The sequence below is a fragment of the Suncus etruscus genome, chromosome 8, assembly GCF_024139225.1.
Source record: "Suncus etruscus isolate mSunEtr1 chromosome 8, mSunEtr1.pri.cur, whole genome shotgun sequence".
In the NCBI taxonomy this organism is placed as follows: domain Eukaryota; kingdom Metazoa; phylum Chordata; class Mammalia; order Eulipotyphla; family Soricidae; genus Suncus; species Suncus etruscus.
The window spans coordinates 113,514,690-113,529,968 of record NC_064855.1 but is presented as its reverse complement, the minus strand read 5'-3'; the positions used below and the strand labels follow the sequence as shown (position 1 = coordinate 113,529,968).

The window sequence follows — 15,279 nt, the reverse complement described above, 5'->3', positions numbered from 1 at the left end:
GACGTTTGTTTGCCCAGCACGCATTGGAATCCCAACATCCTGTATGGTCCCCTGAGCATGCCAGAAGTGACTTTTTTTTTGTTTTGTTTTTTGGGTCACCCGGCAGTGCTCAGGGGTTACTCCTGGCTCTATGCTCAGAAATCGCCCCTGGCAGGCACGGGGGACCATATGGGATGCCGGGATTCAAACCACCGTCTTTCTGCATCTAAGGCAAACGCCTTACCTCCACGCTATCTCTTCGGTCCCTAGGAGTGACTTCTGAGCAGAGTCAGAGTAACCTCTGACCTTGGCCTCCTAGTATGACCCCAAAAAACAAAACAAACAACAAAAAAGGGAGAAAACATGCTCCCTTTTATTGCTTCTTCCTGCCTAGGCAGGAAAGAGTTCCTAACTTGTTCGTTTAGGGAAACTGAGGAACAAGCTTCCAATTTTAGTATGTGTGCCGCAAAGCAGGGCACTTTGGACTGTCACTGGACGCACACAATTTCCTCAGTCCCACACAGCAAGAGGTTGGGGCTCAGAGGGAAATAGTGAAAGTAATATCTCCCCAAACCAGTCTGGCTACCTGGAGTAAAGGGGGAGGGGAAGGGCAGGAGGTTGGGGTGCACTTCAGTTACTTTTACAGTTCCGGTAGCTTAGTGCTGACTTCATTCCCCAGATCACTCACACACACACACACACACACACACACACACACACATACACACACAGAGGTGTCCCCAAGTCCTTGAAAGATAAGAAACCCCCCCACCCCAAAAATTCAGAGAGAGATATGAAGGTTGCTTGCACCGTGCAATCAGTCCTTGGATTCAGACCTGCCAAGCTATTCTGAGTTTTATCTTTCCCAGAGACCTGGGAAGGGAATTCACACTCTCTGAACAATACACTTTGAAATGAATATAATTGAGTGAATCATATCATCGTAGAAACCATTAAATGATGGGTTACAGGAGCTAATGGCAGCGATTAAATTTCTGCCCCTTCGGCCAATGGCAATGAGAGACAGATTGGCTCCACGTTACAAGCAGGGCCTGTTCCCAAAATCTGTTTAGAAGCCACCTGTTTACCATTCCAGAGTTATTTTCCTACTCACAAATAACACTAAATTCCCTCCCCAAAAAAACAAAACAAAAAAAGTATGGGGCTGGAGAGATAACATGGAGGTAAAGCATTTGCCTTGCAAGTAGAAGGACAGTGGTTTGAATCCCGGCATCCCATTTAGTCCCCTGAGACTGCCAGGAGCAATTTCTGAGCGTAGAGCCAGGAGCAACCCCTGAGCATTGCCGGGTGTGACCAAAAAAACAAAATAAATAAATAAATAAATAAACAAATAAATAAAAAATAACACTAAACTCTGTGCTTCAGACATAAGAGTGAAGTTGGAAAACCCAATTTGGGGAGTTGGGGAATTGCTGATTCCAGAACCCTAACAATGCACCTCAAGGGTGGTGATGTCAGTTCTAGAAAGTGCTAGAAAGTTCTAGAAAGAGCTAGAAACTTCTAGAAAGTTAAATATGCATACAGGTAGCTGACCTTCCAACTGTGCTATTCCTTCATCCGTATAGCAGGCCCATACAAGGAGGCAGTAAGGGCTGACAAAGAGGAGTCAGAGATTCCGATAAACTGCACAACCAGGATGCCAGGAGGACCAAGTGTCCATGCCCAAGGCTGTTGGTCATCCTCTGTCCCTTGACAGCACCCTGTGGCCCTGGTGGTTTCTACACCCACAGGCCATGGTGGCCACTTCTCTCCAGAGTAGAAACCACTCACGAGGACCCACCTGTAGGCACAGAAGCTGCACACGCACACACCCCCGAGGAGAGGGAGGACCATGGGGAGGATAGAGCAGGTATAAGAGCCTCCTCCACAGCTCCTCCGATTACAGACACTTGCACAAATCCATTCCCTGTACACAGCATGCGGGTAGGGGTTCAAACTCAGACACTGATATGCCACATCTTGGCCAGTCACCACAAAGTGAAAAATCCAACTCGTGTGTGTGTGTGTGTGTGTGTGTGTGTGTGTGTGTGTGTGTGATGGTAGGATTCAGCATGGTGGGGGTTTCTGATTAACAGTTGCCCCATACACATTCTACCTCCTGCCACTGGCCAGGAAGTGAGACGTTGGCAAACCCCCGGAACCACAAACTCAGAGCCACACCCCACGGCCCACTCACCGGCACCTCGAAGGCCTCCTGGGTGTCATCCAGCATCTGGACCTTGACGGACATGAGCTTCCCAGAAGGAGCAGGGGGCGGCTTCTGCCCGGCCTCCAGGGTGCTGACCCCCGCGTTTTCGGGGGCGCCCAGGCGCGAGCCCGGGGTTGGCTTCTGCTCTATCTCGCCCATGATGAAAGCCGACTCAGCGATCTGCAGAAGGTAAGAGAGAAGAACTGAGAGAAGGACACCCCACAGGAAGGCAAACACCCCCAGAACAGTCAGGACAGGCAGCACTGGACCAGCATGCGTTTTCTACTTTTGAGTGTTCGAGGCAGGTCCTGAGTTAAATTCTAAATTCCAAGAACCTTTATATGGAATTCAGTGTCTGCAAAGAGCTGAGTATTGGTGGAGTCTGGTGGGAGCTAGTCACTGGTGCTCAGGGATCACTCTTTGTGGCCAAGGGAACTTACCCAAAGACACAGATATTGGGGAGATAGATAAGCGGATCACACACACATACATGCACAACACGTATACACATGCACCCAGACATGCGTAGACAGGCATGCGCACATACACGCACTCAAACACGCATGCACACACACGCACACATACACTGAGACTCTTTCTAATCTCTCAAAGAAATGGAACAACTACTTGAACCACTGCTCTGAACTTTATCTGACCTGCTGGTCCCCAACCATCACTGTCTCATTCCTTTCTTCCCTGGGCCACCCCATCTCCCAAGTGCACCTTTCCCTGAGGTAGTGAAGGCAGAAACAGGAAGAAAAGGTGTGGGCCTGACTGAGGGGAGACGCCATGACTTGGTGTATGAACCAGGGGCTCTGTATCAGGCCACCAGTGTGAAGGTGAGGACTGCAGCAGAGCATGTCAGACCACAGCAGATCATGGCAGACCATGGTGGATCATGTAAGACCACAGTGGATCCATCGCAGAACACAGTGGATCATGGCAGACCAAAGTGGATCATGGCAGATCACGGCACATTATGTCAGGCCAGAGAGGACCACATCAGATCGCACCAGACCACAGCAGATCACGTCAGATCACAGCCGATCATGTCAGACCAAACTGGATCATGTCAGATCACAGTGGATTGTGTCAGGCTACACTGAATCAGGGCAGACCACAGAGTTCCATAGTGAACCACGCAGGCCACAACGATTCATGGCAGACCACAGAAGACCACGATGAACCACAGCAAATCATGGTGACCAGAGCAGATCATGGCGACCCTGGGAGCTGAGCCAAGAAGGCTCATGGAGCTAAACAGTGTCTCCACCAAACTCCTATGGCTGAGTCCTGCCTCCAGATCCTTCAAAAATGATCGTCTGTGGAGAGAGGATCCGGAGACACCAATCCACTCAGACCAAGAGTCTGTGTCAGAGGAGATGTGGCCCACAGAACAGCACTGGGAGGAGACTATGGGCCCCCATCCCTGAAAGCTGAGGAGATACCTCGTGAGAAACCCTCCAGTCCACACTAAGTCTAGACCTCCAGCCCTCCCACCCACCCAGTTTCTGCCATTTCAGACCTCCTCGCTGTGGTGCTCAATTAAGGCTGAAACTCCTCTGTTAAGAGATAGGAAAGACAAAACAGAAACAGGGGACCTAGCAGGTCACCGACGGGTCCCTGAAATGAGGTGTGAGCTACTAAGAACCACCAAGAGTCACCTCAGACTACTAGCCCCATGGCCTGTTTTATCCATTTTAAGGGCAGCATCTGGGATCTCTCATACACCCACCTCAGGAAAAACATTCCTTTTTGCCCCCGACATTGAGGGCAGTGTAAAGTGTCATGCATGAGAAACCAGAGTGACTTCAACACCGTGGTGAGGGACGGGCTGACAAAAGCCACAAAAATGCCAACAACAATCCCTTCTTCCAGCATTTTCCCCCAACTTTCCCCCACAGCCCCACAGCCAAGATTCAGCCTGACATGGTCCTTCATGAGTAGGGTTTCAAGACCTACCTTCCTTTCTAAAAGTTCATCTATGTTTCACCCTTCCTTAAGAAACTTTCTAGGGGCCGGAGAGGTGGCACTAGAGGTAAGGTGTCTGCCTTGCAAGCGCTACCATAGGACGGACCGTGGTTCGATCCCCCGGTGTCCCATATGGTCCCCCCCAAGCCAGGAGCGATTTCTGAGTGCATAGCCAGGAGTAACCCCTTAGTGTCAAACGGGTGTGGCCCAAAAACCAAAAAAAAAAAAAAACTTTCTAGAAAGTTCTAAGATTCAGTTTATCCACTGCTGGGTTTTGACATGCCTTGGCTAGCCACACAGGTGCAGCAAGCAGCAGCAGACCCATCATTTCTGACTGTCTGACTGACAGAATCAATTGTGTGTACTCTCTTCAGGCTGGCAAAATGGCTCCCATATTTGTGTCTAGCTGGTGGCCTCAACGACTGAAAATAAACACGGCCTCTGAGGAGAAGCTCTGACGTCGGGTTGTCCACTCCACTGCGGTGCCCACAGCCACCTGGCACTGCTTCCTCCTGCTCTGGAGACAGTCTAGACCCGACTTCAAGGAGTTTCCTCAGCTGCTTTGCTCCTCCTCTCCCTCCCTCACAAGGCACAGGCCTACCTCAGGCTATGACACTGGCCTGACATTTCTGTGTACAATTGGTTTACCAGAGACTGAGGACACAGTTCACTGTCCCATGCTGACCACCTCAAAGGGGTATCCCCCCATGAATGCTTAAGCAAACCTCAACTCTCTGACTACTGGGGCTTCCTCTTCTCTTTCTCTGGGCAGGGAACTTGGAATGAATGTACAGAGCCCCTCACAAGCGCCTGATCACTCACCAACTATCAAACTGAGTTGATGACAGCAGCTATTTAGAAGCTGGTTTCAGTTTTCTTTTTTTAGTTTTCTGCTGTTGGGGTTTTGTTGTTGTTGTTTTGGGCCATACTAGCCAATGCTTAGGGCTTACTTCTGACTCAGAGTAGATCCAGGCAGGCCCAGGGTATCATATGGGATGTGGGGGATTGAACCTGGGTCAGTTGTGTGTAAGACAAGTGCTCTTCCTGTTGTACCATCTTTCTAGCTGTATCAATCCAGCTCTTGAGTTTTCTTTTTTAACCAGGACATCAAAAACCCCCTTACACACACAGACACAGACACACACAGACACACACAGACACACACACACACACACACACACACACACTCAAACCCTATGTGCCCTTCTCCCTGGCCCCAACGCTTAGTATTTTTCCTTTCTTCTTTCTTTAGTCTTTGGCCATGACCTCATGCCTCTGACTTCCACCTCAGGACACTGACGTTCCAACCAAGAATGTCCTCTCCTTTTCGACTTTGTACTGCAGATGGAAAGTGTTATTAATGCCAAACAAATCCAGTCTGCGCTTTTGCGTTGAGCTTCCTAAGAATGTCAGGGGATTTACCGGGGAATGTGGGCAAGTGAGGATGGGAGGCCACCACCCCACGCCCCAAAATTGGAGCACCCGGGAATAGGGGGCAAACAGGAACCTTCTGTTTATGATACCCATCCAAGCTCTTCTGAGCTCCCTTTCCACAGCCCCCAATTTCAGGGTTCTGGAAGAGAGAGGCCATCCACTGGCACTCAGGCAATCTGTCCTTCCTCCTCTCAGAAGTACACAGCTCTCTGGGATGTGGCTTTCTTCTAAAGGGTGGCATTCCATGTGGTGTCAGTCTTATGCTGAGAAGAAGAAAAATCCCAGCCCACGTGGACACTGGGATTTCCATTAAAGTTGCAGTTCCAATATGTATTAAAAAAAAAATAAATAAATTTTAAGAAAACTAAAAAAAAAAAGTTGCAGTTCCTGAGAGCCATCACAATGTTGAGTGAGGGTTTAGATGCTTATTTGAGAAGTTACTTAAAAAGAAATATAAAACAAAAATCTAAAGAGAAACAAAAAAAAAAAGTTTCACTGGCAAAGATCTGTTGTTGTTTATTTGGGGGCCACACCTAGTGTGCTAGGTTTACTCCTAGCTCTGTGCTCAGGGATCACTCCTGGCAGGGCTCATACATGGTGTCAAGGTTCAAGCTTGGGTTGGCCATGTGCAGGCAAATACTTTGAGCCATGTACTATCTGGCCCTGGAAAAATGTTTTTGTAAAGAATGAGAAGAAAACTCAGTGAATTGAACACAAAGCCTTGCAAGCAGAGAACTTAGGTTTGATCCCCAACATCAACTGACTCCCCCTTCTAATAGTGTCCCAAGCATGGAGTCTGGGTTAGTTCTGAGCCCTGCCCTGTGTGACCCAAAAACCACTCAGGTAAGTAAGAAAAACTTGAGTTGCAGGGTCCATTAAGTCTGCTGGCTTAATGGATTAGTCCTAAAGCAATACAGGTGGTGTCCCCTGTAAAACATACCCACTGCGGGGCCGGGCGGTGGCGCTGGAGGTAAGCCTTGCCTGCGCTAGCCTAGGACGGACCTCGGTTCGATCCCCCGGCGTCCCATATGGTCCCCCAAGAAGCCAGGAGCAACTTCTGAGCGCATAGCCAGGAGTAACCCCTGAGCGTCACAGGGTGTGGCCCAAAAAAAACATACCCACTGCATAAGATCTCAACTTGCATCAGAGAGAACAAAAAGGCACACACATACACAAACACATCCACTGTATAAGATATCTGACTGTACCAGACAGCACACATACGAACACATATGTAAACACACACATACATGTACAAACAAATGCCTGATGCATAAGACTCCTACATCATACAGCATTCAGTTACACACACAAATACCCATCACATAAGAACTCCTACACCTCCAACATAAAACACACGCAAACATGTGTTTGTGTGCATGTTCTATACATGGATATGCATTTATATATGTACATTGTGTGTTGTGTACATGAAAGTCCAGAAGGAGAACACTTGCACCACTACAAAATTCATAATGCAGAAGTACAGTGGGTAGGGCATTTGCCTTGCATCAGCCGACCCAAGTTCGATTCCCAATATCCCATATGGTCTTCGAATCCTGTCAGGAGTGATTTCTGAGCACAGAGCCAGGAATTTCCCTTGAGTACCATTAGGTGTGGCTCAAAATCATAAAATAAATTCATAATACAGCTGACTTCCAAGTCAGCTACCTTTAGGCATTAAGAGATAAGGCTTTTATGGGTGATGAAGGTGGTGAGCAAGATCAGTGTCCTTATGAAAACCACCCAGAGGACCAAATAGTCAGTACCTAAGAGCTGCTTGTGGCTGGCTCTGGCTGGATCCCAAGCACTACATATGGTCCCTGAGCACCTCCTGAGAACCTGGAATAAGTCCAGAGCACGGTCAGGAATGGCCCCAACCTCCAACACCCAGTGACCAGGATAACAACTTCCAATATAGAACTCCAAGCATTTTCAATACCATTGCCAATCTTCAAGATCCTGAAAGCAATCATTGGCCATCTGGGCAAATAGTTCCCCAAAATATACATGAGTGACAAAATGCCAGAGTTATTCACAGCAAAGCTGAAAGATGAAGTCGACATTGTGCTCAAAGAGAACTAGAATGATTGTACAGTGGGGATGGCTTTTGCCTGCCATGTGAGCCGTCCCCAGACTCCCCAAATGGTCCCCAAAACTGAGCCACAAGTAAATCCTGAGTAAGCATGAATAAGCCCTGAGCACACTACTGGATGTAGCACAAAAACTAGACATAAAGAATTTTATGTGTTTCAAAGTAGAAGTTACAGTAGGATTTGTTTTTGTTTTTTTAAGTCCTCAAAGAAATAAAAAAGAAAAAAATCTTAAATCCAGCTGGATGCATATTCAAATATAACAGTCAAACAAAAGTAAATGATTGGGCTGGAGAGATAGCACAGCTGTAGGGTGTTTGCCTTGCACAAGGCCAACCGAAGACGAACCTGGGTTTAATTCCCGGAAACTCATATGGTCCTGCCAGGAGTAATTTCTGAGTGAAGAGCCAGGAATAATCCCTGAGCACTCTGGGTGTGGCCCCAAAACACAAAATAAATAAATAAATAAATAAATGATTGACTTTTTCTTTGTTTTATGTTTGGGGACTACACCTAGCAGTGCTCAGGGCTTACTCCTTGCTTGGTGCTCAAGGCTCACTCATGGTGGGGCTCAGGGGACACTATGAGGTACCAGGGATCTAACCCAGATCAGCTGCCTGCAAGGCAAGAGCCCTGCCCACTGAACTATCCCTCCAGCCCTATGGCTTTTTCTCATTTACTTTTTCATGAACGTATACTTGGCCTGGCCTCATACCCTTTTTTTTTTTTCATGTTTTTTTGGGCCACACCTGATGGTGCTCAGGGTTACTCCTGGCTCTGCGCTCAGAAACTACTCCTGGCTTGGGGGTCCATACAGGATGCCAGGGGATCAAACCGAGGTCCATTCTGGGTCAGCTGCCTGCAAGGAAAATGCCCTACCACTGCACCACTGCTCTGGCTCCATGGCCTCATGCCTTGGTGTGTGTCATTGTCACTACTTCTACCAGCACCCATCAGTTCCCTCCAGCCCCCGCTACTCAATCCTCCCACCCCTGTAACCATGAATTTAGACTTTTTCCCAGGTTTAAGTACCAGAAATCCAGAAAGACAAGACCCACCCACACGCTCTAGCCAAGAAGAGGCTAAATAATGCAAAATAAACATCACACAATGAGAGAGAGAGCCTGCGGCTGGTCCAGTACAAATCCACCCAGTCGCTAAGAGGAAGACAAAAATAATTACAACAGCTGCAGAGCAGGGGACTCGGGAGAGAACAGCAGCGACGGGGACGCTGAGGGACTTTTCGGAAACTGCTGACACTTGCTTCAGTCTAATCCCATTGGAGACGCACTAGCTCCCAAGGCTGACACTGAGGCAGAGAAGTGGAGAGAGGGGAGGGTTCGTGTCTGGTGGTCATTAGGAGATGCAAAGTCCGTCACAGCCAGACTCTCATCTATAGTATTAGAATTAAGAAGAAGGAGAATGACCAAACCCCACTTTTTTACTGATGACTTAGTGGAAACCAGAAATATCAGACTCTTCAGAAAAAATGTTGGCAGTTTCCTTAAAAAATATCATCATGATAGGGGCCGGAGAGATAGCATAGTGGCAGGGCATTTGTCTGGCATGAAGCCAACTCAGGATGGACCTGGGTTCGATTTCTGGCATCCCATATGGTCCCCCGAGCCTGCCAGGAGAGTTTTTTGTTTTTTTTTTTTTTTTGGTTTTTGGTTTTTGGCTCACACCCGACAGCGCTCAGGGGTTACTACTGGTTCTGTGCTCAGAAATCACTCCTGGCAGGCATGGGGGACCATATGGGATGCCGGGATTCGAGCCACTGTCTTTCTGCATGCAAGGCAAACGCCCTACCGCTGCGCTATCTCTCCGGCCCTGCCAGGAGAGATTTTTGAGCACAGTGCCAGAAGTAACCCCTGAATGTTGCCAGGTGTTACTTCAAAACAAGAACAAATATATTTAAAAAAATACATATATATCTCATCATGATATTATTTGTTTTTCTGGGCCACACCTGGCAGTGCTGAGAGTTTACTCGTGGTTCTGCACTCAGAGATCATGCATGGCAGGGCTCAGAAGATCCTATACGGTGCCAGGGGTCGAAACTATGTCACCACATTCAAGACCAGTGCCCTATAAAACTGTAGTATCTCTCTGACCCCTAAAATATAATAAATTTAATTTTTTTTGTTTATGAGAGGGCCACATCTGGCAGTACTCGGGAGAGCCAGGTCCTGGCTCTGTGCTCTGGCTTCACTCATGGGGACTCTCAGGGGACCATATGGGATGCCAGGAATCGAACCTGGGTTTGGGTTGGCCATGCGCATGGCAAACATCCTGCTTGCTGTATTATTACTCCAGTTCCATCAATTTACTTTGTTTTGAGGGTGGGGAGGGACTTGGGAGGTCACATTTGGCATTGTTCAGGACTACTCCTAGCTCTGTGCTGTGGGGCCTCTCTCAGCAGTGCTCCAGGAACCACGAAGTGCCAGGAGTAAGCCTGGACCTCCTGCAGGCAAGCCTATCTCAGCTTATAAGTCATCTCTCAGACCCATAATCAAACTATTAATCTACAACGACAAGCAGGGACCCCTAGAGATTTCATAAAACCTTCCTTCATGGCGCCAGAGAGATAGCACAGCAGTAGGGCATTTGCCTTGAATGTGGCCGACCCAGGAGGGACGTTGTTTGATTCCTGGCATCCTATATGGTCCCACAGCCTGCCAAGGGTGATTTCTGAGTGCAGAGCCAGGAGTAACCCCTGAGCGCCCCTGGGTGTGGCCCCCAAACCAATAAATAAATAAATAAAGTTTGAAAAAAATAAAAACTCCCTTATATCAAGCACCAATGCTGATATCCACACAGGGACTTAGATGGAGGCAGAGGATCAGAGCAAAAACTCACCAACACTCAAAGCTGGGCAGATGTTTATGCAGCAGTGACTAGAAAAACAAAACATAGCCCAGTCCCCCCAGGAATGACTCACCAGCCCTGACAAATAATATTGCACCGGTCCAGATCACGGCATCCAAGAACCTCCAAAACATCCCAGCAAGGGAAAGAAACCAGAAGCAGGGACCAGGTCGATAGCACAGCAGGAGGGGCATTGGCCTTACAGGTGGCTGACCCGAGTTCGATTCCCCCCATCCCATATGTTTCTCTGAACCTGCCAGGAGTAATCCCTGAATGCTGCCAGGTGTGGGCTAAAATCCAAAACAACAACAACAAAAACAGAAGCAAATGATGTGTTTGTTTATCTGAACTGTTTATTAAAACCAAACTGGGAAAGGATGAAAGTGGAAACCTGGGGAAGCAGGACCGACAGCAAAAGGATGAGGCACTGAGAGCACTTTTTGGTGGGTATCGAAAATGTCAGGGAACTCGATTGTGTAAAGCCACACAGCAGAACGAGTGCAGAAGACCTTGGCAGGTCCGAGTTAGGACATGGAGGACTGGCAGGCTGGTGCAGAGGGATGGAGCGCATGATCTGCATGCAGGAGACTCAGGTTTGATCCCCCATATAGTCTGATCCCAGCACTGAAAGGAGTGACGTCTGAGCACTGTCCTTTCCAGAGTCCCCTCCCAAAGCAAGAAAGCATCACAGCATGATATGTCCATTACAGCTTGAGAAATCACCTATAAAATAATGTGAACATGGGGCTGGAGAGATAGCACAGCGGTAGGGCATTTATTTGCCTTGTACACAGCCAATCCAGGACAGATGTCAGTTCAAATCCCGGCATCCCATATGGTCCTCCGAGTCTGCCAGGAGTGATTTCTGAGCATAGAGCCAGGAGTAACCCCTGAGTGCCACCAGGTGTGACCCAAAAACAAACAAACAAAAAAAAAATGCATGTGAACTCACACAGGAATGTTCTCAGGAACACTTAGAGCTCTTTGGAGAAACAAGTCATTGGCAGGAGCGAGCGCCAATAGGCAGTCATTTGGCATTCTCGGGTTCCATCCCCGGCATCCCAGATGATGCCCCGAGCATCAACAGGAATGAACCCTGAGTGCAGAGCCAGAAGCAACCCTTGGGCAGCACCAGGTATGATTCCCAAACCAAAAAAAATAAAAATAAAAATAACACGCAATGAAACAAATAAATAAAAAAATAACAAAAAGAGAGAGTGCAGGAAAAGAAAAAGCAATAAAAGGGGGATAAAGGGGTTCTGGAACAATGGCACAGTGGTAGGGCATTTTCCTTGCACGAAGCCAACTCGGGAAAGATCCTGGGTTCAGTCTCCGGCATCCCATATGGTCCCCCATGTCTACTAGGAGCAATTTCTGAGCGCAGAGCCAGGAGTAACCCCTGAGCACCATCGGTTATGACCTCCCCCCAAAAAAGGTGTGTGTGTGGGGGGGGGAATTCCTAGAAGGTTGCAGGGGCAGCCACTCAAAGGTGAAGATCTCCCAGACCCCAAGTCCCCTTGGGTGCCCATACCACACCCCCCACAGAAAAGGCAGGAGCTGCCTTCTCTGCTTTGTGGGATTTAGTCTGGCTCCCCAGAGCAAAGGTGAAGGGGAGTCTCACACCTTGCCAGCTCCATCTCCAGCACAAAGCTTCCTTGTCCCTACATCCACGTGGCAGGGGAGAAGAAGAAGAGGGGAGCCAGAGGACTGAAGGGGAGGAGACACCCCCCAGAAAGCCTATGGGCCAAGAGCCCCAGCAGCCAACTCTGGCTTCTCACAGGCGCTCAGATAAGAGGTTTGGAGAATGTGCAAAGCCAGCCAGGCTCTCTCTATCTGTGCTTTTGCTCCTTTGCAAAGAGTCTGCTTGCAAAAGAAACAAGTGCATGAAGGGGTGGGGGTGGGGGGTCCTGGTTTCCATCACCGGACACTTCAAACAGCACAGAGATGGGGTCTGGGTGTTTGATAGCTTGGGAAAGGAGCCCGAGTCAGCTGCAAGTCAGCTGGCCCCCCATCTGTCTGTCCAGGCCAGCATGGGAAGAGAAAGACGGCCTAGGCAGCATGAAAGAGACAGGAGATCTTTACAGACCCTCGGCTCTCTGCTGTTCCCCCCGTCCTGTTTCAGAACGAGGGTTCTTTTTTTGGGGTGGTGGGGAGTTTGGTCACACCCGGTGGCGCTCCTGAGTCGGCTGTGGGCACATTTTGATGATGCTGCCTGAGAGCCCCAAACCTAACACAATGCTCGTCTGATGAGCAAAAGGAAAAACAAAACAAAACAAACACAAAAAGCCCAACTCACTGAAAGGACACCCTGTTTCGACCACTTTGTGTTTTATTTTTTGTTCGCTTGTTTTTTGGGTCACACCCGGCAGCATTCAGGGGTTAGTTACTCCTGGCTCTGCACTCAGAAATCACTCCTGGCAGGCACGGGGACCCTATGGGATGCCGGGATTCAAACCACAGTCTGTTTTGGATTGGCTGCATGCAAGGAAGACGCCTTACTGCTATGCTATCTCTCTGGCCCCCCCCCTTTTTTTACCACATCTGTGTTGTTTTGTTGTGATTTGGGTGTGGGGATCACACCCTACAGTGCTCCAGGCTACTCCTGGCAGTGCTCAAGGGGACCATGTGGTGCCAGGGATGATTCCCAGACCTTCTACACACAAAGCCTGTGCTCCAGTCCTTTGAGCTTGCACCCACCCCTCGGCCTGGATCTTGTGTGTCTGAATTACTAAAAATAAGCTCAGCACGAACTTAGCACATCACCTCTGGATTCTAGTAATATGTTGGCAAGTTTCCTTCAGTTGATTAAGCAGAGATGAGCAGGTGTGGTGGAAGGAGGGAGGCAGAAGTGAGAGGTGCAAGGCTGAGAAGGGTCTTTCATCCCAGCAAAAGACTGAATCGAACTCAGAAAGCAAGAGGGAAATCGGCCCCTCCGATGATTCATATTTCACAAGCTCAGTTTCTTGCTGCTTCTAACATAGTCAATTTCACTTCTCCAGCCATTCAACCTCTAAGCCAAAGGCCTGGGGAGATAGGAAAAAATGGGGGTTTTTGGAAGACACCCCCAAGCCCCGCAGAAGAATATTTCGGGGGTGTCTTTCTGTGCCAAGTACAAGCTACTGAACTCAAGTACTTCTCTGCTCCATGGTTCGCTGTTGTGCTTTTTGCTTTAGAGATTTTTTTTTATTATTGTTTCATTCTCTCTTCTTTTTATCTCTTCCTCTCTGTCTCTCTCTATCTCTTTTTGTTTCTGTCTCTCTATCTCTGTCTCTCTCTCTTACACACACATAGGGCCGAAGTGATAACACAGTGGATAGTGCATTTGCCTTGCACACAGCCAACCAGGGTTCGATCCCTGCCATCCCATATGATTCCTTGAGCATAGCCAGGAATAATTCCTGAGCACAGAGCCAAGAGTAACCCCTGAGCACCATTGGGTGTAGCCCCAAACACACACACACACACACACACACACACACTATATGAACCTCTGGCTGAAGGTACCGGACTATCCCCTGTGCCCACCATGGGGCTGGTGGCCATGAATCTGCCTTTACACAATCCAAAGGCAATTTCTCCAGCCATATTTATGGGGCCCATCCCTAACCCAGCTCGGGGGACAGGTGCTCATGAACATGCCTATGTGTGGTGATAGGCATGGCATGAATTTTAAAAGCGACAGAAATAACACCTCACTGGGGGAAATGGGGTGTCAGCTGGTCCCTGGGAGAAGGGGAACAGTTTTTAAATAACCATGAGGGCAGGTGGAACAGGGCCCCCGTCACGCATTCTGGTTCTTCCAGTAAGGAAGCACCTGCCAGGTGCCAGGAAACCATAAAGGGGCGGGGAAACAGGGAAGAAAAAAGGGGGGAGCTGGGAGAGTGGAGGTGGGGTTCTGTCAAGAATAAGTCACTGCGGTTTTCAGGTAAGGGGAGACCGCAGAGATTCACCCAGGAACAAATAAAATTGCTGAGAATTGTTACAAATAGGGGCTGGAGCAATAGCACAGCGGTAGGGTGTTTGCCTTGCATGCAGCTGACCCAGGACAGACTGAGGTTCGATCCCTGGAGTCCCGTATGATCCCCCAAGCCAGGAACAATTACTGAGGGCAGAGCTAGGAGTAACCCCTGAGTGTCACTAGGTGTGGCCCCACACACATAAAAAAAAAAAAAAACCCAAAGAATTGTTGCAAATGTTTGGAGGGAGAAGGGGACAGAATGACACCACAGTGGGGAGGGTGTTTGCCTTGCTGACCCAGGTTCGATCCCTGACATCCCCTATAGTCCCCTGAGCACCAACAGGAGTAAACCCTGAGTGGCACTGGGCGTAGTCCCCAAACAAGTAACAACAACAACAACAACAACAATAACAACAACAACAAAGGCTGGGCAGGCAAGAAACATGAGCAGTTAGGAAACAGCTGCACCCAGTTTTGCAAGAAAGGAGGTGGCAGTAGTTAAAGGAGAGAGAGATCTAGAGGGGGAGCTCTCACATAAAGATCTGGAGGGGGGCTCTCACATGAAGGACCCTCAAAATGGATGATAAAGAGAAATGGGGTGGGAGGGGCTAGAATTATGGGCCTACCCTGAGCAGTGAGAGAAAGAACAGGGCCGTGGTAATGCCTTGAGGGAAGAGGGGCAGGGAAAGGGAGGGTCACCGGGAAATTTGGTTAAGGCCATGGGTCATTTTAGTTATTTATAGATTTAATTTGGGGGCCAGCCCTGG

The 15,279-nt window shown here is 48.7% G+C and overlaps 1 protein-coding gene across 1 annotated transcript in view; it reads right to left on the bottom strand.

The window, feature by feature from the left end:
• FARP1 (FERM, ARH/RhoGEF and pleckstrin domain protein 1) overlaps positions 1-3,407 on the bottom strand; it is a 204,533-nt gene extending 201,126 nt beyond the window's left edge. The window contains exons 1-3 of the mRNA XM_049778518.1: positions 3,356-3,407; positions 2,912-3,003; positions 2,177-2,368 (exon numbers count right to left, since the gene is read on the bottom strand). Coding sequence (XP_049634475.1) covers positions 2,177-2,368; positions 2,912-3,003; positions 3,356-3,407 — 336 coding nt within the window. The remainder of the gene's footprint in view (positions 1-2,176; positions 2,369-2,911; positions 3,004-3,355) is intronic.
• Between the last annotated feature and the right edge of the window lie 11,872 nt (positions 3,408-15,279).